Source organism: Schistocerca serialis, chromosome 3 (genome assembly GCF_023864345.2).
Source record: "Schistocerca serialis cubense isolate TAMUIC-IGC-003099 chromosome 3, iqSchSeri2.2, whole genome shotgun sequence".
NCBI classification, from domain to species: Eukaryota; Metazoa; Arthropoda; class Insecta; order Orthoptera; family Acrididae; genus Schistocerca; species Schistocerca serialis.
The window spans coordinates 976068489-976093760 of NC_064640.1; the positions used below are offsets into that span (position 1 = coordinate 976068489).

Consider the following 25272-nt stretch of genomic DNA (forward strand, 5'->3'; position numbering starts at 1 on the left):
TAAGGCAACAATTCAGATGATCCCAGCTTCAGCTTAGCTCCGCTACTACTGTCTTATATTGAACTCGGATATCTATTCGAAGAAGCAGGCATTAGTTTGATATTGTGAACAGGGAAAGAAAGATGTTGAGTGAATTGTGAAAAGTAAAAGTACCTGCCAAAGATTCGAAATTTCGACTTCGTTCTCTGTAGTGGCAATTAAACTGTGTGAAAAAAATTACGTTGATGTCTTTGATGAATAATATGTTCTTACAGAAGTTCAAAAATCGGTAATGTTAAGCTATATGCCTTTTTATTACAGGAGAGGGGATGGAAGTTATCTCACCAGTTTGATAATTCGTGGCCTAGACTTGAAACAGACAGAAGCATAAATACTATTTTGGACCAGTCTCTAGAAAATCGTATTGTGATATTATCGATGCTGTTAGTAAGACATGATAAGTTCAGGTTACATGTGGTGATTGGTGGCGTAGGCGTAAAAGCTCTGATGCGTAAAACGAGGTCCTAGGATCAAGGCCATCTCCCAGTAGGTTTATCTTTTAATGTGCACTCATTTTCGCGAGTGTAAAATTTGAATTCCGTGTATTTGCTACTCTGAAATATGTAAGCCATGAGTCCAATAACCAAGGTAATATATTATCTAAATATTTGAACTGTCCATTCAACAGGTTCATACGACTTTTTGAGGGAATATAAATGTAAAAATGTGAACAATCCTCTCAGCACTTTCATATGATGACTCACACTATCACTATGAGAAATATTGGACTGTTAACCAAAATATACTTTTCAAACGCTAGACGAAGTTGTGTTCTTCCTTTGAAAATCTGTTTATGTACAGTTGGTCTGATCAGATCCTTATTGCCACTGAGACAGTGGAACATAAATACTGTGAATCATAGTATAAACATGTTCCACTGACAGATGATATTTCTGCACAAAGGATTTCCTTAAACAGGGGTTTCAGGGAACATAATGTGTGAATTTATAAATATCAAATACAAAATACATGTAATTTACTAGCTGACATGAGTGTATTCTGAAAGAATCTCCCTGTATGTGAACTCAGAACCTCGATTTCTCATGCACAAGCAGAACACTTGCCACTGAGCCTCTACTGCCCCAGGGTGAGAAGCGCATACAGAGCAAGACCACCTACAATAAATCAGACCTCAACACAGAAATCAAGATGGCGGCAGTCATAGACCAAATATTTCAGAGGTTTAGTTATTACAAACTTCATAAATGGAAAGTAGGTTCTAAATTGAGTAAGAAATGTCGTATTGTTATGTATTTTTCTATATTCAAACTCAAATGGAAAGTTGTATTAAAGTCACAAATTATGCAATAAGTACTATTATGAAGTAAAATTTGGAGATGCAACTCAAAATCAAATCCAAACAGACTACTACACAACACATGCAAGCATATTTGGACACTAATGATAATTTGCAAAATAGAAGCTACATGGCAATAATAAGTGAAGAGTGTAGCTAAAGCTCAAAATTGTATTAAACAACATGCACTTAATTCTAATCACTGTCATTATGTAATATGCTAGAAGTGGTTTGATTTTGAGTGCCTGTTAGATTTATTTGCTGCTCAGCTTGGCCTCTTTGCATTTTGTTATTTTTGCTGCAATGACTTCATAAGTTCCTCTTTTTTGTTTTACTAGTGTTCGAGCAATTTCCTTAGAAACACATTTTTCATTCAAGAGCTTTGTATAATTATTAATAAAAATATTGGAAAGCACTTCAATAATTTTCTTGATTATTGTCTTTAAAGGAGTGCCACATTTCCACACATCATTGAGGTTATAATGGCATTTTCACACAATTCTGTTTCTAAGGCAAGTACTGCATCTCTTTGATTTTCAAGCTTGAGAAATTCTGATTCACTTGAAAAAGTTTATATATACTACAAGACAAGGAAATAATGATGGAAGGACATTTTAATCCCCCACGATTCAGTTGCTTGAAATAGGAAAGGAGTTCTTTGGCTTCACACTGCAACAAAATTTCTTCTCTGACTGTAACACTTCTTCACAATCTGATCATTTTACACCTTTTCTCAGCTTTTCATGTACTGTTTTGCTAGTGTAGCTAGCAATACAAACCAAGACTTTCAAATCTTCATCCATCATGGGAATGTTTGCTAGTTCCTCTAGAGGAGGTTCTAATTCATCTAAATTTTAATGTGTTTGGTGTTTTATGCTGTAATTTACTTTTGCTGCAAAATCATTTAAAGTAAATTCACCATGTTTAGTAGATCTGAGCTTTAGTAGACTTATTACTTTGAGTTTTCTCTCAGATTCCAAGGTTTGCTCGAATGAAACATTAAATGTGCAACCACTTAGCCCGCTATAAGCTCCAAATATTGCTTCTAAAGCATCAGCGTGTAATTTTGCTGTAAGAATGTAGGAACAGTTGTATGTGTTAAAAACATATCTGCATAACTGAACTGTTGTTGCACGTGTGTGAGAGAAAGCAGTATACGTTTCATTGGTTAGTTTTCCATCAGTATGCAATGCATGCCAGATATCTAGATATGTTTTCTAATTTTCGAGAAACATAAATTTGAAGTCAGTGGGTCCAGTGATGTGTATTTGCCGTTTGTGGGCTGCTGCACATTAGAAACTGTCAACCATTTAATGATTAATTTTAAAAACTCAATAGTGCCATCAGAAATCATAATCCTCAGACTTTTCAAAATTTCTAGTGCTGTCACATTTTTACAATCAAAAACGCTGAGAGCAATGGAAACATTCTGTCTCTCAATAGAAGTTGGATATACTGTCTTTCTCACTAGCTTTGGGGCAAGTTTCAACAGTTTATTTTTCTCAGAATGAAACAGGTTCCTCAAATCTGAAAATTTTGCTTCACTGACATATTCGCATGCAGCATTCCCTTCATCACTGTGCAGAAAGGCATTAATGAAAGCAAGTGTTTCCTCAATATTTGGCATTATGAATGATTCATTGTTTCCATTCAACCAGTTATTTGGTTCAAATAGCTCTAAGCACTATGGGACTCAACTGCTGAGGTCATTAGTCCCCTAGAACTTAGAACTAGCTAAACCTAACTAACTTAAGGACATCACAAACATCCATGCCCGAGGCAGGATTCGAACCTGCGACCGTAGCGGTCTTGCGGTTCCAAACTGCAGCGCCTTTAACAGCATGGCCACTTCGGCCGGCAACCAGTTATTTCTGATACACTTACGCAAGTGCACACTGTCAAACAGAAGAAAGAGGGATTTGGATGGAGCAATTGGATTTGTAATACATGGCCATAAAATGCCATCACACATAAGCTGATACATTTTCCTATCAGTGCTATGGTTATCTGTTACCAGACACATTACAACATATCCAAGCTCGTGCATAATCTTTAATACATCAATTGTCATTTTCAGTAGTGTATCAGAGTTAACATTTTTCAGGAAAGAGAGCTATTACGTCTTTATAATCAGAATGTAAAGATGATGCCATGGAAACTTGCACTGTATCTGCTCTTCTAGTATCTGAAGTATTCTCAGTTACACCAAGTATCTTTCCTGCCTTATAAGAAAATTTTGAGTTAACATAAACTTCATCTAGCATCACTGAAATTACTTTGTCATTTTTCTGAAGAAATTAATTTTTTCCTCAAAAAAGCACTCTGTGATGGACCAATAGAAGGTTTATTTGGACCCATTTTCCATAGAAACTGCCTTAAATAGGCAGGGTGAGGTAATGTTAACTCATTTGTTTTTCTCAAGTTATGGTAGGCACCAGGAAATGAAAATCAAACTGTTGCTACCCACAGCACAAGCTCAGGAGAATATCTAATTTACTTTGTTATTGCAAGTTATAATTGCTCCAAAACATTCTATTTTAGGGGCTATATCAACATCAAAATCACTACCAGCTTTCAGTGCTTGTTTGAGAACATTGACTAAAATTACAACCTTGTGGTACCAATACAGCTATCTGAGAAACCATTTACGTGACTCACCAGAGTCTAATTTTGTCCCTTTGTCACATCTCACGTCCTCTTGCTCCCCCAACTGTAATATCAATTTCAAGGTTTCTTTAGGCAAACACACATTTTTGTGAAACACTTTTACTTCCAAGGAACTTTATATCTTGAAGCACACTGAAACTAATGGCACGTCACTGACTAAATCATCCTTTAATTTAATGAAAAACACATAGTCATCCTTTACTAAAAGTGTAAATGGGTAAACATTTCTTTTATGAACTTCGCTTTTAAAATGCTGAAAGTCAGGTATATTGTCATTTTCGTACCAATTACTGAAACTACATCCATCATGTTCCAGTAGCTGTTGAACACGTTCTTCAGGGTTCTTCCTTTCCCTAGGAACTGGTACTGTGTGATAAGAAGGTTGGTTAACAAAAATAGTTGGAATTGCATCATTTGTTAGTTTTGGTATTTTTCGTGGCACACGCATGGGTTCACTATTTTCCACAGGAAAAATGTGTTCCCTAACCACAAACTTAGGTTCAAAATGCTTAATGCATACCACAGTTTTATTGTTCACTTCTACATTATCTCTATGAATTTGTTTATTACATTTGTTCCTCAATCCTATTTCTTTGATCGTATGTTTTGCCATAATTGGATTTACATTCTGGTACACAACAGCTACGAACAGTTTACACTTTAAATTATGACGAACTTACTAGAAAATCTAGAAAATAAACACTAGCGTAACACTTGTGACAACATTCACAGCATATAGCATAAATAATAGGTAGTAATAATTGCTTTAGCAAATAATCTCTTGAACGTCACGTGTACAATGTTACACACACGTTAAGAAAACACAAGCACGCAAGTTTGTTTACCCCCACGATTGTCACCATATTGTCAAGTATCGATATCTGCCTTGAGGTCTGATTTATTGTAGGTGGTCTTGGTAAGAGCTACACCATCACTCTTCAAATGCGATTTTCTCGACAGAGGCTCAAAATTACCCCTTATCCTTTTGCGAATTTGAAGTCTCAGTCATGAAGTTTACGTATGCTGAATGTGGGTCGAATCGTTGAGGGAAAATTCGCACCCATCGTTGTTAGTGAAAATACAGTGAGTGAGAAGCTCCTTGTGCAGGATCCGCTGAGTGAGATGTGTTGGGACTGCAAAATTCAGTGTTCACTTACATTCACAGCCCTAACCAAATAACTGTGGAAATACAGTGCATGGAGTCCTCTATCCCTTTAAATAGATAAAGATGGAAACATGTAGCTAGAGCTACCAACACCGATTCTATGAAACAGTTACAAATCTAAATTTTTAACATGGACATGTTTCTCTCAATATTCCATCCCGTGAGTGAAAATTTATCTGTAGTTGAAAGGCAGATCCGTTAACAATGGAGTAATTTAGATGAGAAATTAGAACTAAAAGTGTATACCTATACAGACCAGTCGTGTTGCGAAATACTCCAAAGCAAGATGTTGATACCTCGCACTGTTCATTCTACTGTGAGTCTACATTGCATTTCCACCATCTGAAATGAAGACGAGAGAACTATATATTAACAAGTGAAGTGTGTGATGGGCTACAGGAATGCACTTCTAGGGTAAGGAATAGAAAAAATGGATACAGGATAAGGTGGGCTTGGTAGTAGGAATGAGAAAGGAAGAAGACTAATTGAATTCTGCAATAAATTTCAGTTAGTAATAGCGAATACTATAGTTCAACAACGACAACAGGAGGAAGTACTTGGAAAAGGCAACGAGATACAGGAAGATTTCAGTTAGATTACATTACGGTCAGGCAGAGATTCCGAAATCAGATACTGGACTGTAAAGCGTACTCTGGAGCAGATATAGACTCAGATCACAATTTAGTAGTGATGAGGGGTTGTTGAAGTTTGAGAGAAAGTATGAATGTGCAAAGATGTGGGATACTGAAACATTAAGGAATGAAGAGATAAGCTTGAAGTTCTTTGAGGCTACAGATGCTGCAATGATGAACAGCTCAGCAGGCAGTTCAGTTGAACAGGAACGGACATCTCCAAAAAGGGCAACCACAGAAGTTGGAAAGAAAAACGTAGGTACAAGGACGATAATTGCGGGGAAACCATGGGTTACAGAAGAAATGCTTCAGCTTATCTATGAATAAAGGATGTGTAACAATATCAAGGGAAATTCAGAAATACAGAAACACAAGCCAATTAGGAATGTAATAAATAGGAAGAGCAGGAGAGCTAAGACATGAAAAAGATGAAAAAAATCGAAAAAGCAGTAATTGTCGGAAGGACCGACTCAGCATATAGAAAAGTCAAAACAACCTTCGTTAAAATTAAAAGCAAGGGTGGTAATATTAAGAGAGCAATGGGAATTCCACTGTTAAATGCAGAAGAGAGAGTGGCTAGGTGGAAAGAGTACACTGAAGGCCACTACGGGGGGAAGACTTGTCTGATGATGTGGTAGAAGAAGAAACAGGAGACAATATAGAAGAGATCAAGTATTAGAATCAGAATTTAAAAGAGGTTTGAAAGACTTAAGATCAAGTAAGGCAGAAGGGATACTTAACATTCCACACGAATTTCTAAAATAATTGAGGGAAGTGGCAACAAAACGACTGTTCCCGTTTGTGCGTAGAATTTGGAAGATTAAAAGAGCCGAAAAGTGCGAGAATTACCGCAGCTCATGCATCCAAGATTCTGACAATAATAATACACAGAAGAAACGAAAAGAAAACTGAAGATCTGTTAGACGACGATCAGTTTGGCTTTAGACCACCGGAGAGGCTGTTCTGACGTTCCAGTTGATGATGGAATCAAGATTGAAGAAAAATCAAGACACGTTCAGAGGATCTGTCGATCTAGAAAAAGCGTTTGACAATGTAAAATGATGCTAGATGTTCGAAATTCTGAGAAAGACAGGGGTAATCTATAGAGAAATGCGAGTAATATACATTATGTACAATTATATATGTATACAATTATATATGTGTACAATTATGTATACAATCTATACATCGAATAAGCAATGATGAAATTAAAAGAAACGTTCAAGAGTGGAATTAAAATTCAAGATGAAAGGATATCAATGATAAGATTCGCTGATGGCATTGCTACCCTCAGTGAAAGTAAAGAAGAATTACATGATCTGTTGAACGGAATGAACAGTCTAATGAGTAGAGAATATGTATTGATAAAAGGGCTTGGAACTAAAATAGTGGCAACTACTTATTCACAACTGATACAAAAGAGTTACATGTTTGCACCTGTTACTGTCCTTCAAAGTAATCACCAGCGTTGTGCAGAACCCGTTGCCACCGATGTGGAAGGCGTAGTATACCGTTAGCAGAGTCTGTTCTGTTGATGGTGCGACTGGAGTAGTCTAAAGTTATGGTGATTCTCGTGTACGACTGTGATGGTGCTATCCTAACGCATTACGTTCCTTCATGGCAGACCGTCAATGCGCAGTATTACTATTCGTTTTTGGAGCATCACCTGCGACTAGCTTTGCGGAAGAAGCGGCGACACATTCTGCGCAACCCACCCATTATTTTACACGACAATGCGCGGGCGCATAGAGCGCAAGCTGTGGCTACTCTGCTCGGTCGATGGGACTGGGAAGTACTGTACCATCCACCATACTCCCCGGACTTCAGTCCTTGTGGCTTTGATTTGATTCCAAAGATGAAGGAACTACTTCCTGGCATTTGCTTGAGAACTGTTCCAGAAATTCGACAGGCAGTAAATCGAAGAAAGGCGAAAATAATGAGAAGTACTGGAAATGAGAACAGAGAGAGAAACTTAACATCAAAACTGTTAATCACGAAGTAGATGCCGGTAAGATGTTTTGGTACCAAGGCGTAAAATATCGCACGATGGACGGAGCAAGGAGGACATAAAAATCAGACTGGCACTGGCAAAAAGGACATACCTGGGCAAGACGAATCTACTAGTATCAAACATAGGCCTTAATATGAGGAAGAAATTTCTGAGAATGTACGTTTGGAGCACAGCATAGTATGATAGTGAAACATGGTCTGTGGGAGACAGGAACAGAAGAGAATGGAAGCATTTGAGATGCGATGCTGCAGAGGAATGTTGAAAACTAGGTAGACTGAAAGGTAAGCAACAGGCGAGGAAAGGAATACATGGAAGACACTGACAACAAGAAGGGATAGCATGATAGGACAGCTGTTAATACATCAGGGACTAACTGCTGTAGTACTACAGGGACTTATTGATGGAAAAAACTGTGGAGGAAGACGGAGATTGGAATACATCCAGCAAATAAGCGAGAAAGTAGGTCGCAAGTGCTCTTGTGAAAAGATTGGCACACTAGAGGAATTCGTGGAGGGCTGCATCAAACGAGCCAGAAGACTGACGACTCAAAAAAAAAAAAAAGGGGGGGGGGTGAAGTTGCCACAGAAATGTGTTCATATCTTATGTCATTTTGAGTTATCATTCAACAGTTTCATATTACTGGTACATCTAATGCAAGAAGAAACGTCTGAGGCAAATTGAAGAACATTCAGTGAATTTTAGCTGCAGTAGGTTGCCGTGTGAGAACGAAATTTTGTTTACCCTCGCTTGCGGTGTTGTGAAGCACCGCAGTTTACCCTGATACAGAGCTATAGCTGGTCTTCAAGTACTAATAGGATGATGCTACACGCACTGCGATTGCACAGAGGAATGCATCGCCTTTCCTCGATTGCTCACTGATGTGTTTGGGTATTGCGCTGCTTATACTGACCGTCTGCTTTATGAGAGCTGGCTTTCCTTATAATGGTCTACTGACGGACTCTGCTCCTAGTTTATATTATTGTGCTACGAGCCTTTTGCAATGAATTAAACTGGAAATGTATATTTTGTTATTTTCGGATAGTCTGTTCCTTAGTTGTCACGTTTCGCGATAAAGCAAATTTAGAATGCCTCTACAACTTGGTAACATCAATAACAAGTCGTGACTCTTTAAAATCTTTGTGGCTGGTCCACTGAAATTGTATTCTGTTAAATGTGTAGCACATTAACCGCGAAAGCTACGACCAGTCGCAAGTTTTAAATACAACATTATACATTAATCGTGACATGTCGCTTGCATACTGGTTAAAAGGAAGGAAAGAAGGAATATTAGGTTTCAAACTCCTGTCGACATTGAGGTCATTAGAAACGGAGCACAGGGTCGGACTATGTCAGGGATGGGGAAGGAAATTGGCTGTGTTTTTTCAAGGGACTCAGCCCGGCATTTACCTGGACTGATTTAGGGAAATTACTGAAAACGTAAGTTTTTCTGATTCACTTACGTCTACCATCACCAGCAACCTATTTCTGTGGCAGCATATAGCCGTGCCTTTGCACTGTGCGACAGATTTGGGGAGGCGACGGTCGCCTGGGTTCAGTCCCAGATCGTTACGAAACTATTTTTCCAGCCAGTAGGTGCATGGTTTCTTGGTGCTTTTCACAGTCTTCTAGGCAATAATAACAAAAACGAAAATCATCTCTGTTCAATTGGAAGGAACATTGGGTCTGACGTCCCGTCGACATCGAGGTCATTAGGGCCTTACACATTCAGTACACATCTGTAACCATTCGAAACAACCATTGTTCTTGTAAAGTGCATCACATGCTCCTCGAACAGTGCCCATTTTGCAAAGCACTGTAGATGAATCGTCTATATATTTTCATATAACGTTCCTCTCGCAACTGTTTCACAGAGCGCACACCACAATTCGGAAATAAACGCGACCTGTGATAACAATGCGGTTACAACAAAAAGCTAATTATACCACCAGTCCAAAATGTTTTCTTCGTCTGCAGATAGTATTTGCAGGTTAAAGTGCGTACCAACGAGTATTAATAGTAAATGAGTAATTAAATTAATGAAAATTAAGGAAAGCACGATTTTCAACAAAAGGCATAAAACAGCTAACAGCATTTTTGCCAAATACTAGTGACACCACTCGGGCAGTGAGCATAGAGGAGATGAGAACAGAAACGGATGACGATAAATAAACGGCGAAATCAGAATTTTTTCTCTTCACGAGCAAACTGAAGTTATAATCGATCATTACGTTCCAGAGTTTAATGTAGCTACATGTCTTACCAGTCTTGCATATCTTTGAATTGAAATGCTTTGTTGAGCCTCCGCTTTAATAGCGGGATTTAATCATTTTAATTTATGACTTGTTTAATCAGTTTATAATCGTAAATATGTTGTGTCACTTGACCGCGAGAAGGGTAAGACCCCAAGAAAGGTTACTGGTATAGTGTGGATGTTGTGAAATGTTTGTCTGTTTGAATGTAGTTGGAGAATTCTAAAAACACCGGTGTTGTCTGTACGTAGCAGTAGAAAATATTGTTGATAAGTGATTTCGTTCCTGTTGACAAAAGAGTATTCCTTCGTCGAAGGAACTCTGTAGTCGTTTTCAGCATTAGCGATGTTATATTATGAATTTTCTAAATAGTCTTGGCCATTTGTGAGTTGATGAAAAGGGTGAATATGTGAGTTCAGTCCATTTTACGATTAATCAATTTCAAGAATTGTGTAACTTAACGTTCACTGACATCTTGGCTCCAGATGAGATCATACTCCTTTTCATAGCTAAATCCATTAGAGTCGATAAGTGGGTTAGGTTTGACATACTGTGTTTTTGGACTGGCTATCAGGATTCTGCGAAGGAGGAGATCGGTATTTAACGTCCCAGTCGACAACGAGGTCATTAAGAGACCGTCAGGATATTGCGAAATGTGATTTTCTTGTGAAACACAGAATGGAGTTATGACATTTACACCGTCCTCTATTATGCCTACCTATTTCCTTTATGTATTTAGTTGAAGAGACGTTGTTAGGGAATTTTTTTCTGTATTTAGATGGGCTGCCCTTAGTTTTGGTTTATTTGTGATCTTTTTTGTGGTAGCTCAAACTGTTAAAGATCTGCAGCACAGTGGCTTTTTCAATAATCTTCGTTTATTGGAAGCGTCACTAGGTATCTTGACTGACTTTCCTTTATTCTACAGCTCCTTGTTCTAACATAGTCTAGAAAATTCTTGTAGAGTCTAAAGATACCAGATTTTCACCTTCAGAAATTTGTGAAGTATTTTTAAAGCATTTGTGTTATATATTAAGTACTTTTTAAATTTTTAAGGGACTGTCAAATTTGATCTATTGGAAAAAGAAGGGCCATCAAGGCTCTATTTGTTTCATAGGATCCCTTCAAAATAACATGGAACAAGTTACTATTCTCCTACAGTTCTGTGGGATTTTTATTTACTCAGAGTAACAGAGGATGCACTGATTTAGTTTGGATTTGCGTTTTGTAGATCATCTCCCCGGTATGTAACTGTAATTACACGGACCAAGGCAGCTGATAGGGACCAGAGTAAACAAGATTAATTTATATAAAAGTTTCTGCTTGTCTGTGGAACATAAATTTATAAAACAGTGGTTTATAGATATGCATGCTTTTAGAGGTGGTATTATGGACTGAAACTTGGAAAAAAAAGTCCAGTAAACATGGGCTCTGAAATGCATACATTAAGAGCTGTGAGTCGTTATGAATTTTCACTACTTTTAAACACCTCTTCCACTGCAAGCTGTCCGCTATTAGGAAGCACCTGCAGAATGCAGTAAACAAATGATAATGTTACTGGGAAACAGCAAAGCTTCAAGTGTTATCTGCTTACTATTGCGACCTGCTCTTGTGAGCCAGTGCTGAAGGTGTATTCAGTGTGGTGTCTATCCCTAGTAGGGCATACTTCTGTCCTACCTTTTAGGGAATTTTACATTCTCAAAAAAACTCAAAGTTGGCCATGGATTTGCTACTAGGCAGTGATGACGCGTCCCTGCAGTGCTTGTACATCATTAATTGGGCTGGCATTACAGAAGTGTCAGATTGCAGCCATGTGACCCATGATGTCATCAATATGTCAGAAACGACTATTTCCAGTGTGAACAAAATAACAACAATGATGTCACTACAGACGCATACCAACAAACACAAACAAGAATAAAAATATCACAATAATGGCTCACTCCAAAAATAAAATGAAAGTAACATGACAACTGGGGAGAATTGGGGACTTAGGGCTGGGACAAGCTAAATCTACAACAATAAATAAAAAAACACCGCACCATCCAAAAACAAATAATATTAACAAAAATTTAAATTAGAACATTCCACTACACCAACAAAACCACAGGTATCGAACACCTATAACCCAGAAATGTGGAATTGGACATTTCCCTTGACCTATATAGCTCAACCACAGCTATAAATAATATTCACTACCTCGATTAAACTGACGTACCATAAATATACAACACAGAAAACATTGTGTTAACTGTCGATTAAAACCAAAACAAAAATTACTTACCAACAAAGGGCAATATAACCTAGGTTGTCCAAAACACACATACACACACCCACACCGCCGACAACGCCACACATACATTTCCCTGGTCCGAGCCACTGGAACTCTTGTCAACCTCATGATGTTGCCACAAATGTGCACCTTAGACCTAACAAAAACACCAAGTACATTAAAAAAAAAAAAACACTTAATAACTTGCTGAAAACACTTCCACAATCCACGTTACTGCGCCAACGACCTAAACTCAAAACCACATTATCACGACGATAACCAAAACTCAAATGATCACAGTACTACACATTAAACTCAGCACATCCACTTCCACCACCAGAGGGCACATTCAAACATATGAACACGACATCAACAAACACAACCAACCGCTGTAGTGACATCATACACCACAACACCATTACATCACTGGTCAAAGCAGATGAGTGGAATCTAATGCTTCCGTTGACCCATCGGGCTTGCATACAGGAAAGATTTAAAGTGTCCCCACAACAAAAAGTTAATGGGCTGGCCAACATACTGGATCTCACGGGACAATCCATTGCTCATTAAATGTCTGTGTGGGATGTTCTCGGACTTTTTGGAGAAAATGGGCTGTCACTCCATCATGCATGAACCACATCTCCAGCCATTGTTGAAATGGTAACTCCTGTAGCAGGACAGGCAAGTTCTTTGGGGTTGACTGAAGCGTCTGATCCCACCTGTCGGCATTGACCTGTGACGTAAGGCTGTTGTGGTGTGTGACGTCACGATGGCGCGGACATTAGTTTGTGAGAGTGGCGTGTTTGTAGGTGTCATTTTGATGTGATCGGTGGTGCTCTCTGGTGGTGTGTTAGGTGATGTTTTTGGGTAGTTTGCGAGTGTGGTGTCGTGTGTGAATTTTGGTAAATTGCTTTTTTTTTTATGTCTTTGTTAGGTATGGATATGACTGACAGGGTCAACAGGTTTTGGTTGTCCGCTACGATGGGGGACAGTGCATTGTCTCTAATAAAATTTCTTCAACTATTCGGATTTTTGGATGAAGTCATGAAGTGTTCAGTATGTCGTGAAGAAATGAGGCCTACTTAAAGTTCCGGAGTCTCGGACCAGGGACGGCTGTATGTGAAGATGTCGTAAGGATAACAGGTCAAGGGAAGGGTTCGATTCCAATGTGTGACTGTGAATGCTGGTATTGGTATCGGGAGATGTTTTTGAGCTATATAGGAAGGGAAGTGTTAGGTCCTAATTTATGGGATCGGGAGCTGCTGTTGAGCTATATAGGTCAAGGGAAGTGTCAGATTCCAGATGATACTGTGTTTAGTGGTATATGGGGAGCTTGGTGATATTGGTTTCTTTCATCATTTTGTGTGGGGGTGGGTGTCTTAATTTGTTTATATTTAGTTTGTCCCCACCCCAAAAACCCCCTATTTCCCGCGCTTGTCCCGTTAGTGTCATTAAGCTTTTGTGGAGAGAGAGAGAGAGAGAGAGAGAGAGAGAGAGAGAGAGAGAGAGAGAGAGAGAGTGTGGTGGTGTGTGTGTGTGTGTGTGTGTGTGTGTGTGTGTGTGTGTGTGTGTTTCTTTCGATGTATTTTCGTCCTCATAATGTGTACGTAATGATTTTATATGCGCCATTTGGAATCGTGGTTTATGGTCGTTTCCGCCATATTTGTGACGTCATGGGTGAAAGCAGACGGATGGGATCAGACACTTGCACTAGGCAACCTGCTCAGTAGTATGTGAGGTCCTGTTAGCCTATCGTCAGTTATTCTTGCCCATACACTAATTCAATATTGGTGCTGATGTCTTGCTTCTTCAACTGCCTGTGGATTTACATCAACCCACACTTGTTGGTAATGAAAATTCACAAACGCATCTTGTGTGTAAGCAGCCTTGTTTGTGAACTGTATCTTTCTTGCGAAAAAATGAATCTTTACCACATCCATTGGTACAACTGCATTATGGCAGGCTGATAATGTGGGTGAAGGACTTGGACGCACTATAGGTATAGCAACTTTTCATGCTGGATCACTCAGACTGGAGGATGACATACCCCAATAGATACTGAAATTCTATGTACACTAATTCCAGGATGTCTTTCCACTACAATACTCGCTCCTCCACAACAGGAATAGGAATTGGTGTAAGGTCTGCCACAACCCATCACTGTTGGAGTTACAGAACCAGTCTGCTAGTCCCTAGAAAAGACAGCTAAATTATTGTGCAGATGGTACCCTGCATTCTGGATATTTTTTGGCATACAGAACATGAGCTTGACAGTTGCTTCCATTTACCAGACCATAGCAGATCATCATGTCTGCCATTTTCTGTACCTCTGTTATGCTGGCAAGTCCAAAGATAAAACTATAGTGGAAAAGCATTTCACAGTCTTTGTTGTTATGGTCTTCAGTCCAGAGACTGGTTTGATGCAGCTCTACATGCTACCCTATCCTGTGCAAGCTTCTCCATCTCTGACCAACTACTGCAACCTACATCCATCTGAATTTGCTTAGTGTATTCATCCCTTGACCTCCATCTACAATTTTTACCTTCCACGCTTCCCTCCAATACAAAATTGGTGATCCCTTGATGTGTCCTACCAACTGATCCCTTCTTCTAGTCAAGTTGTGCCACAAATTCCTCTTCTCCCCCATTCTTTTCCATACGACCTCTTTAGTTACGTGATCTACCTAGGGAATGTAGTCTTCAGCGTTCTTTTGTAGCACCACATTTCGAAAGCTTCTATTCTCTTCTTGTCTAAACTATTTATCGTCCATGTTTCACTTCCATACATGGCTACACTCCATACAAATACTTTCAGAAACGACTTCCTGATGCTTAAATCTATACTCGATGTTAACAAATTTCTCTTCTTCAGAAACACTTTCCTTGCCATTGCCAGTCTATGTTTTATATCCTCACTACTTTGACCATCATCAGTTATTTTGCTCCTCAGATAGCAAACCTCATTTACAACTTGAAGTGTCTCATTTCCTAATCTAATTCCCTCAGCATCATCTGCTTTAATGCGACTACATTCCATTATCCTTGTTTTGTTTTTGTTGATGTTCATCTTATATCCTGCTTTCAAGACACTGTCCATTCCGTTAAACCACTCTTCCAAGTCTTTTGCTGTCTCTGTCAGAATTACAGTGGCATTGGCAAACCTCAGTTTTTATTTCTTCTGTATGGATTTTAATTCCTACTCCGAGTTCTTCTTTTGTTTCCTTCACTACTTGCTCAATATACAGATTGAATGACATTGGGGGTAGGCTACAACCCTGTCTCACTCCCTTCACAACCACTGATTCCCTTTCGTGCCCCTTGATTCTTCTAACTGCCATCTGGTTTCTGCACAAATTGTAAATAGCCTTTTGCTCCCTGTATTTTACCCCTGTCACCTGCAGAATTTGAAAGAGGGTATTTCAGTTAACATTGTAAAAAGCTTTCTCTAAGTCTACAAATGCTACAAAAGTAGGTTTGCCTTTCCTTAATCTACATTGTAAGATAAGTCGTAGGGTCAGTTCACAATCTAATGTACGTACAAACTATTTCCATTGGAACTAATGTATGTGCTACACGTCCCCAAAACTGTAAATACAGTTTACAATAACAACACTAACATGGTGTATCAATAGTAACACAGGAATGTGTGCTCATTTGTTTACCGCATTCTGTAGGTTGTTCATAGCTGCGAAGAGCTAGCAGCAGAAGCAGAAAAGGTGTTCCACAGTAGCAAAGGTGAAAGAGTGCTCATAGCTCTTAAGGCATTCATTTTAGAGCACATGTTTACTGGACATTGTTGTTTCATTTTGGCCCATACTACCTTTGTGGATTGGCAAGAGAGCCAACCCACTATGAGAGGAAGCCGAAAGGCACACGTTTTAGCTCACGCAGGCTGGCGTGAGGTCTGGAACAGGACAAGGAAGTTAGACTTTAGCAAAAAAGGACGTAGCTGTTGGAATACTTAAGTTTAATCCGTAAATGGTGAACATCGCTCTTGATGGTACATGTTTTACAGCATCAGTAGTAACTGGTAATGGCGCTTTGGTAGGTCGTAGCAAATGACGTAGCTGAAGGATATGCTAACTATCGTCTCGGCAAATGAGAGCGTAATTTGTCAGTGAACCATCGCTAGCAAAGTCGGCTGTACAACTGGGGCGAGTACTAGGAAGTCTCTCTAGACCTGCCGTGTGGCGGCGCTCGGTCTGCAATCACTGATAGTGGCGACACGCAGGTCCGACGTATACTAACGGACCGCGGCCGATTTAAAGGCTACCACCTAGCAAGTGTGGTGTCTGGCGGTGACACCACACTACCACCTCTTAAAATGTGGAATACTTTTTAACCATCTGTAAAGGTTTTTATACCTTACCTGCAACTAACATTAAAAAAATATACCAAAATTCAGCATTCAAAGAAAATGCAATAGTTTCATCTTGGACAGATTGTGTCCACTGAGGTGATGGGGGGACTTTGTACGAGCGCTTCTGGACAGAACATTGTTAATTGTGACTTGTCATCAAGCTGCACAAAGCAGTTACACCTGGATGTATTCAAGGGTGTGTCAGATTTGTTTCCTGCCTTGTCAACATTTCATCAACAGTAATTTTTTTGTCAGATGAGTATCGGGTAATACCAACAGCAGCAGAAAGTGGTATAACAGATGTAGGATACGTTATGAATATGAAGGTAGGGCAGAGGATGTGTTACTGTGAACAGTTCAGTGACCGGGTTGTTCTAATCAGAATCGACAGCAGACCAACACCGACAACGATAGTTCAGGTATACATGCCGACGTCGCAAGCTGAAGATGAACAGATAGAGAAAGTGTATGAGGATATTGAAAGGGTAATGCAGTATGTAAAGGGGGATGAAAATCTAATAGTCATGGGCAACTGGAATGCAGTTGTAGGGGAAGGAGTAGAAGAAAAGCTTACAGGAGAATATGGGCTTGGGACAAGGAATGAAAGAGGAGAAAGACTAATTGAGTTCTGTAACAAGTTTCAGTTAGTAATAGCAAATACCCTGTTCAAGAATCACAAGAGGAGGAGGTATACTTGGAAAAGGCCGGGAGATACGGGAAGATTTCAATTAGATTACATCATGGTCAGACAGAGATTCCGAAATCAGATACTGGATTGTAAGGCATACCCAGGAGCAGATATAGACTCAGACCACAATTCAGTAGTGATGAAGAGTAGGCTGAAGTTCAAGACATTAGTCAGGAAGAATCAATACGCAAAGAAGTGGGGTACAGAAGTACTAAGGAATGACGAGATACGTTTGAAGTTATCTAGCGCTATAGATACAGCAATAAGGAATAGCGCAGTAGGCAGTACAGTTGAAGAGGAATGGACATCTCTAAAAAGGGCCATCACAAAAGTTGGGAAGGAAAACATAGGTACAAAGAAGGTAGCTGTGAAGAAACCATGGGTAACAGAAGAAATACTTCAGCTGATTGATGAAAGGAGGAAGTACAAACATGTTCTGGGAAAATCAGGAATACAGAAATACAAATCGCTGAGGAATGAAATAAATAGGAAGTGCAGGGAAGCTAAGATGAAATGGCTGCAGGAAAAATGTGAAGACATCGAAAAAGATATGATTGTCGGAAGGACAGACTCAGCATACAGGAAAGTCAAAACAACCTTTGGTGACATTAAAAGCAACGGTGGTAACATTAAGAGTGCAACGGGAATTCCACTGTTAAATGCAGAGGAGAGAGCAGATAGGTGGAAAGAATACATTGAAAGCCTCTATGAGGGTGAAGATTTGTCTGATGTGATAGAAGAAGAAACAGGAGTCGATTTAGAAGAGATAGGGGATCCAGTATTAGAATCGGAATTTAAAAGAGCTTTGGAGGACTTATGGTCAAATAAGGCAAAAGGGATAGATAACATTCCATCAGAATTTCTAAAATCATTGGGGGAAGTGGCAACAAAACGACTATTCACGTTGGTGTGTAGAAGATGAGTCTGGCGATATACCATCTGACTTTTGGAAAAGCATCATCCACACAATTCCGAAGATGGCAAGAGCTGACAAGTGCGAGAATTATCGCACAATCAGCTTAACAACTCATGCATCAAAGCTGCTTACAAGAATAATATACAGAAGAATGAAAAAGAAAATTGAGAATGCGCTAGGTGACGATCGGTTTGGCTTTAGGAAAAGTAAAGGGACGAGAGAGGCAATTCTGACGTTATGGCTAATAATGGAAGCAAGGCTAAAGAAAAATCAAGACACTTTCATAGGATTTGTCGATCTGGAAAAAGCGTTCGACAATATAAAATGGAGCAAGCTGTTCGAGATTCTGAAAAAAGTAGGGGTAAGCTATAGGGAGAGACGGGTCATATACAATATGTACAACAACCAAGAGGGAATAATAAGAGTGGACAATCAAGAACGAAGTGCTCGTATTAAGAAGGGTGTAAGACAAGGCTGTAGCCTTTCACCCCTACTCTTCAATCTGTACATCGAGGAAGCAATGATGGAAATAAAAGAAAGGTTCAAGAGTGGAATTAAAATACAAGGTGAAAGGATATCAATGATACGATTCGCTGATGACATTGCTATCCTGAGTGAAAGTGAAGAAGAATTAAATGATCTGCTGAACGGAATGAACAGTCTAATGAGTACACAGTATGGTTTGAGAGTAAATCGGAGGAAGACGAAGGTAATGAGAAGTAGTAGAAATGAGAACAGCGAGAAACTTAACATCAGGATTGATGGTCACGAAGTCAATGAAGTTAAGGAATTCTGCTACCTAGGCAGTAAAATAACCAATGATGGATGGAGCAAGGAGGACATCAAAAGCAGACTCGCTATGGCAAAAAAGGCATTTCTGGCCAAGAGAATTCTACTAATATCAAATACTGGCCTTAATTTGAGGAAGAAATTTCTGAAGACGTACGTCTGGAGTACAGCATTGTATGGTAGTGAAACATGGACTGTGGGAAAAGCGGAACAGAAGAGAATCGAAGCATTTGAGATGTGGTGCTATAGACGAATGTTGAAAATTAGGTGGACTAATAAGTTAAGGAATGAGGAGGTTCTACGCAGAATCAGAGAGGAAAGGAATATGTGGAAAACACTGATAAGGAGAAGGGACAGGGTGATAGGACATCTGCTAAGACATTAGGGAATGACTTCCATGGTACTAGAGGGAGTTGTAGAGGGAAAAACTGTAGAGGAAGACAGAGACTGGAATACGTTAAGCAAATAATTGAGGACGTAGGTTGCAAGTGCTACTCTGAGATGAAGAAGTTAGCACAGGAAAGGAATTTGTGGCGGGCCGCATCAAACCAGTCAGTAGACTGATGACAAAAAAAAATTTTTTTTGTCTGCAAATATGCTCAAGATTGATGTAGTGGATAGTCTTTAGATTGATTTAGTGGGTAGTCTTTATACATACATAAGAGTAAAGTATATTAGTGGTGGTGTGAAGCTTGGGTGCATTGCAGCAAAGTGTTTAGTGCCCGATATAAGTATTTACACTGTTTCTGCTTGAAATTCATAGACTGTCGTTATTGAAGTATCTCTTGGAAAGTTATAACTTTTTTCCATAACGTAGATTTTTAGCATTTGTTCTTGCATCATTGGATATTAGGTACAAAAACCTAGGGTCTTAAGACCATGGAATACTTTGAGTGGGCATCAGGGAAAGCTTTTTCAACTGAAGCTCTCTCTGCTTTCATATTTAGCCAACCCATGCAGAAACTGACGAATAAGTAACTTAAATGTACCTAGTTCTATGATCAGAAGTGAACATGCGAAATAAAATACCAGGAAGTCCCAAGGCAATGAAACACACGCTAATGTCAAAGTGTGTGAGAACAATCCCTTAAAGAAGGTATCAGAAAGAGTTAAAATATGGTAATAAAGAGTGGAGCTGGCCTTTAACATAACCAGATGTAATTTAATGCTTTTAAAAAATGGAAAAAACCAAAGTTGTTCAGTCGCAACCAAAGTTGTTCAATTGCGCTATTATTGAGGAAGTGTTGGAACTGAATATCATGCAGTGTCCACCCAGAACAGTTTAAGGCCCCCCTGCAGGTTCGGGGGTAAGAATAGGCCCCCGGTATTCCTGCCTGTCGTAAGAGGCGACTAAAAGGAGTCTGAAAAGTTTCGGCCTTATGTGATGGTCCCATGTCAGGTTTGACCTCCATATCTCAAAATTCTTCCGAAGAGTGAGCCGATTGGGGAAGGGCGCCTTACTTGGTGCATTGTGTCCATCTTGCGATCAGACCTTTCGCCGGCTTATTCGTCGTTGTATTGCAGTCCTGCCCGCTCTCCATCTCTTGGGCATGGATATGTTCCTGTGTGCACTTTCTACCTTGTGCTGTGCAGGGCCTCTTTCTGCACCGACGACGACCATGGACCACATGTTACCTAACATCCAGCACGGTAGCCAGTCCGTTGTGGTGGGGCTGCCATGATGTACCCTGTTGGTTGTAACCCCCTGATAAAACAGGGATCACTCTACTGATACCTGCACCGTTAACTCCCCACGTATGCCAAGGAGTAGATGCCTATTCTCCTGGGGTATCGGGACTCCTGGCAACGGCCATCCTGCCAGATGGCCCTTGCTGAGGCTGGGTGGCGCCCGTGGGGAGGGCCATTGGTCGGAGTAGGCGGCATCAGGGCAGATGACCTGCAATGAAGTGTGGTACATCATCTCTCGCTGGTGGCCAGCCGCCAGCAGTCTCTAAGCGTTCTCGGGCTCAATTTAATGCTCAGAAGTAAGATCCAAAAACGTTCCCCTCCCTGGCCACACCATGGGAGGAACGCAAGTCTCAGGATGGCAGTAGCAGTTATTCACCCCGATTCTTAGTTGGTACGAGAGCTGATGGGGAGTCTTTTCTCTCCACAAAGCCTCAGTTCTTCGTCGAGCATTTAGAGGACAAGTTTGGGGAGGTGGAAGGGCTTGTCCAAAATGCGCTCTGGGTCAGTCCTGATACAAACGGCATCCTCTGCCCAGTCACGATGGTTACTTGCTTGTGACAAGTTGGGGGATGTTGCCGTTACGATCACACCCCATAAGAGTTTAAATATGGTCCAGGGAGTTATTTACCATAAGGACCTTATTTTGCTGTATGATGACGAGCTGCACGCCAATTTAGAGTGCCGAGGTGTACATTTCGTCCGGCGCGTTCATCGGGGTCCGAAGGATAATCAGATTGCTACTGGTGCCTTCATCTTGGCCTTCGAGGGTGATACATTACCGGAGAAGATCAAGGTGATGGTCTACCGATGTGACATCAAGCCCTATATCCCTCCCCCGATGCGGTGCTTTAAGTGCTGGAAGTTCGGCCATATGTCGTCCCGCTGCACTTCCAGCCTCACATGTCGAGATTGCGGACACCCATCACTTCCCAATACTCCATGTGCCTCGCCTCCCATCTGTGTCAACTGCGGGGAGCATCATTCACCTTGCTCGCCAGACTGCAGAATCTTCCGAAAAGAGCGCAAAATCATGGAATGTAAGACCCTGGACCGACTGACCTATACTGTGGCCAAAAGGAAATACAACCGACTACATCGTGTGAGAATGACATCTTCCTACGCCGCTGCTACAACACCTGTGCTAGCCCCATCAGTTTCGCGAATTCTGGCCGGATCGACGGGTAGTAAAACTCCTCCTGCCCCCATGCCAGTGGGGGGAGCTCTACCCACCGGGTTGCTCCTGCGCCATCTACCTCAGTAGCAACACCATCCCACCCATCGGGGATGTCCGTCCCCGCTTCTAAGCCGGAGAAGTGCCCAACTTCTTCGGCTTCTCATGCTCGCAAGGGGTCCCTTGGGTCCCACCCTTCCCAGGTTTCCACAAGTGGGAAGGCTGATGACTGACAGTGGCGTAAGTGCCCACAATCAGCTGGTTGTAGGGCTTAGTGATCCTCCTCCGTCCCGGAGACTGAATCGGTGAAGCCCTCCCAGCCAGTGAAACCCACGGAGCAGCGTGAGAAATCCAAGAAGAGCTCTAAGCCCAAGGAACTCGTGGTGGCACCCACCCCACCACAACCTTCCAGCTCTGTGTCTGAGGATGAGGTGGAGATTCTGGCGTCCACTGAGGACCTCGATCTCGCCGGTCCCTCAGACACCATGGATAGCACTAGCACAGGTGCTCAATCGGAGGCAGCAGGTGACCCAGTGGCGTAATCTGCCTTCCCAGTCCCTTCAAGCCTTTCTTCACCATGGACAATATCATACTCCAGTGGAACTGCAGCGGTTTTTTCCAACAGCTAGCTGAGCTCCGACAACTTATCACCGTTCACCCTTTCTTATGCATTGCTCTTCAGCAAACTTGGTTTCCAGCATTGCGAACCCCTGCTCTCCTTGGTTATCGTGGTTATTATAAGAACCGGGCAGCTTATGAAAGGGTGTCTGGTAGCGTCTGCATCTATGTCCTTCACTCTCTTCACAGCGAGTCTGTCCCTCTACAAACACCTTTAGAGGCTGTCGCTGTTCGGGTGTGGATGCCACAGGCTGTTACCGTCTGCAGTCTTTACCTTCCACCAGATGGTGATGTTGCGCAGCATGTCCTGGCTGTGCTGATAGCCCAATTGCCGCCAACTTTCTTGTTACTGGGCGACTTCAGCGCCCACAACCCTCTGTGGGGTGGGTCTGTGGCGACAGGTCGAGGTGCCACCGTTGACCATGTATTGGCACAGCTGGATCTTTCCATTTTAAACAATGGTGCCTTCACACATTTTAGTGTGGCGCATGGCACGTATTCCGCCATCGACCTTTCGATCTGCAGCCGTAGCTTCCTACCTTCTGTCCAATGGAGTGTGCATGACGACCTGTGTGGTAGTGACCACTTTCCGATCTTTCTGTCACTGCCACAGTGTCACTCTTCTGGGCGCCCTAGCAGATGGGCTATGAATAAGGCTGAGTGGGACTTGTTCTCCTCCATTGCCGCTATTGAGCCTCTTTCTAATGACGACATTGATGCAGCGGTTCACTCGGTCACCTCCGGCATCATTACTGCCGCAGAGTCTGCCATTCCCTGTTCTTCTGGGTCCCCTTGGTGGAGGACTGTGCCTTGGTGGTCGCCTGAGATCGCTGAAGTGATTAAAGATCGCCGGCAGGCGCTCCAGCGTCACAAGCGACATCCCTCCAGAGAACACCTCATAGCCTTCAAACGGCTCCGTGTGCGAGCCCGCTGCCTTATCCGCCAACGCAAGCAGGAGTGCTGGGAGCAATACGTGTCCACCATTGGCCTCCATGTCACACAATCGCAGGTCTGGGCCAAGATTCTACACCTATATGGCTATCGGACCCCTGTCAGCGTCCCTGCGCTCTCACCGAATGGAGCAGTTTGTACTGACTCCGATGTAATTGCCAACCGCTTGGCAGAGCATTTTGCTCTGAGTTCCGCTTCTGCGAATTACCCACTGGCCTTCTGCTCCATTAAAGAGCGGATGAAACGTCGGAGCCTTTCATTTCGCACCCACCATCCTGAATCCTACAATGTTCCATTCAGTGAGTGGGAATTTCACAGTGCCCTGATACCGCTCCTGGGCCAGATCGCATCCACTGTCAGATGCTGAAACACCTTTGAGTGGACTGCCAGCGATGGCTCCTAGACCTTTACTACTGTCTCTGGGTCCAGGGTGAGTTTCCGTCGCAATGGCGGGAAAGTATTGTTATCCCCATTTTGAAACCTGGCAAGAACCCTTTGGAGGTGGACAGCTACCGCCCCATTAGCCTCACCAACATTCTTTGCAAGTTGCTCGAACGGATGGTGAGCCGGCGATTGAGTTGGGTACTCGAGTCACGGGGCCTCCTGGCTCCGTCTCAGGGTGGGTTCCGTAAAGGCCGCTCTGCCGCCGACAATCTGGTGAGCCTGGAGTCAGCCATCCGTATGGCCTTTGTCCGCCGTCAGCACCTGGTCGCTGTCTCTTTCGACATGCGGAAGGCGTATGATAGTACATGGCGCCATCACATCCTCTCTACACTTCATGATTGGGGTCTTCGGGGTCCACTGCCGATTTTCATACGCAATTTTCTGGCACATCGTACCTTCCGCGTGCAAGTCACGGCATCTCGTAGTTCCTCCCGAGTCCAGGAAAATGGGGTGACACAGGGATTGGTTTTAAGTGTCTGCCTGTTTTTAATAGCAATTAATGGGCTCGCTGCGGTGGTGGGTACGTCAGTCTCAGTGTCCTTGTATGCTGACGACTTCTGCATTTACTATAGCTCAAATGGCATTGCAACTGCTGAATGTCAGCTGCAGGGTGCTATTCGCAAGGCGCAGTCTTGGGCTGTAGCGCATGGGTTTCAGTTTTCGGCAGCCAAGACCTGCGTTATGCATTTCTGCCGGTGACGCACTGTTCATCCAGAGCCGCGGCTTTACCTTGATGGTGAACTTATTGCTGTGGTGGAGTCACCTAGGTTTTTGTGTGTGGTTTTTGATGCCCAGTTGACTTGGCTTTCTCATATTCGGCAGCTTAAACAGATGTGTTGGCGGCATCTAAATGCTCTGCGATGCTTGAGCTACACCAGCTGGGGCGCTGACCGATCTACCCTCTTCCAGCTCTACCAGTCGTTAATCCAGTCCCGTCTGGATTATGGGAGCCTGGCTTATGGCTCAGCATCCCCATCTGTGTTGCGGGTGCTGGACCCAATCCTACACAGCGGGATACGACTTGCCACTGGTGCCTTCCGGACCAGCCCTGTGGACAGCATACTTGTGGAGGCAGGTGTCCCTCCACTGCGTTTACGGCGCCAACATTTACTGGCCGCTTATGCTGCCCATGTTTGTAGCTTGCCCGGGCATCCAAATTATCGTCTTCTGTTCCTGCAATCGGTCGTCCATCTGCCAGAACGTCGGCCCCGGTAGGGTTGTACGATCTCGGTCCGCATCAAAGAGCTTCTCTCCGGGCTTGGGGTTTTCCCTCTTCCACCTCTTTTCCAGGCCCCTTTGCATACACCCTCGTGGTGT

The 25272-nt window shown here is 42.1% G+C and overlaps 1 protein-coding gene across 3 annotated transcripts in view; it reads left to right on the plus strand.

The window, feature by feature from the left end:
- The first annotated feature begins 10098 nt into the window (after positions 1–10098).
- Positions 10099–25272, plus strand: part of LOC126471413 (succinate-semialdehyde dehydrogenase, mitochondrial) — a 227289-nt gene continuing 212115 nt past the window's right edge. Inside the window, exon 1 of one of the 3 annotated variants that reach the window (XM_050099545.1) lies at positions 10099–10205. In XM_050099545.1, coding sequence (XP_049955502.1) covers positions 10179–10205 — 27 coding nt within the window. In that variant the 5' untranslated portion in view covers positions 10099–10178. Of the gene's footprint in view, positions 10206–10284; positions 10304–10381; positions 10470–25272 lie in introns of those variants that run through there. The other 2 variants (XM_050099547.1, XM_050099546.1) reach the window with 2 other exon arrangements.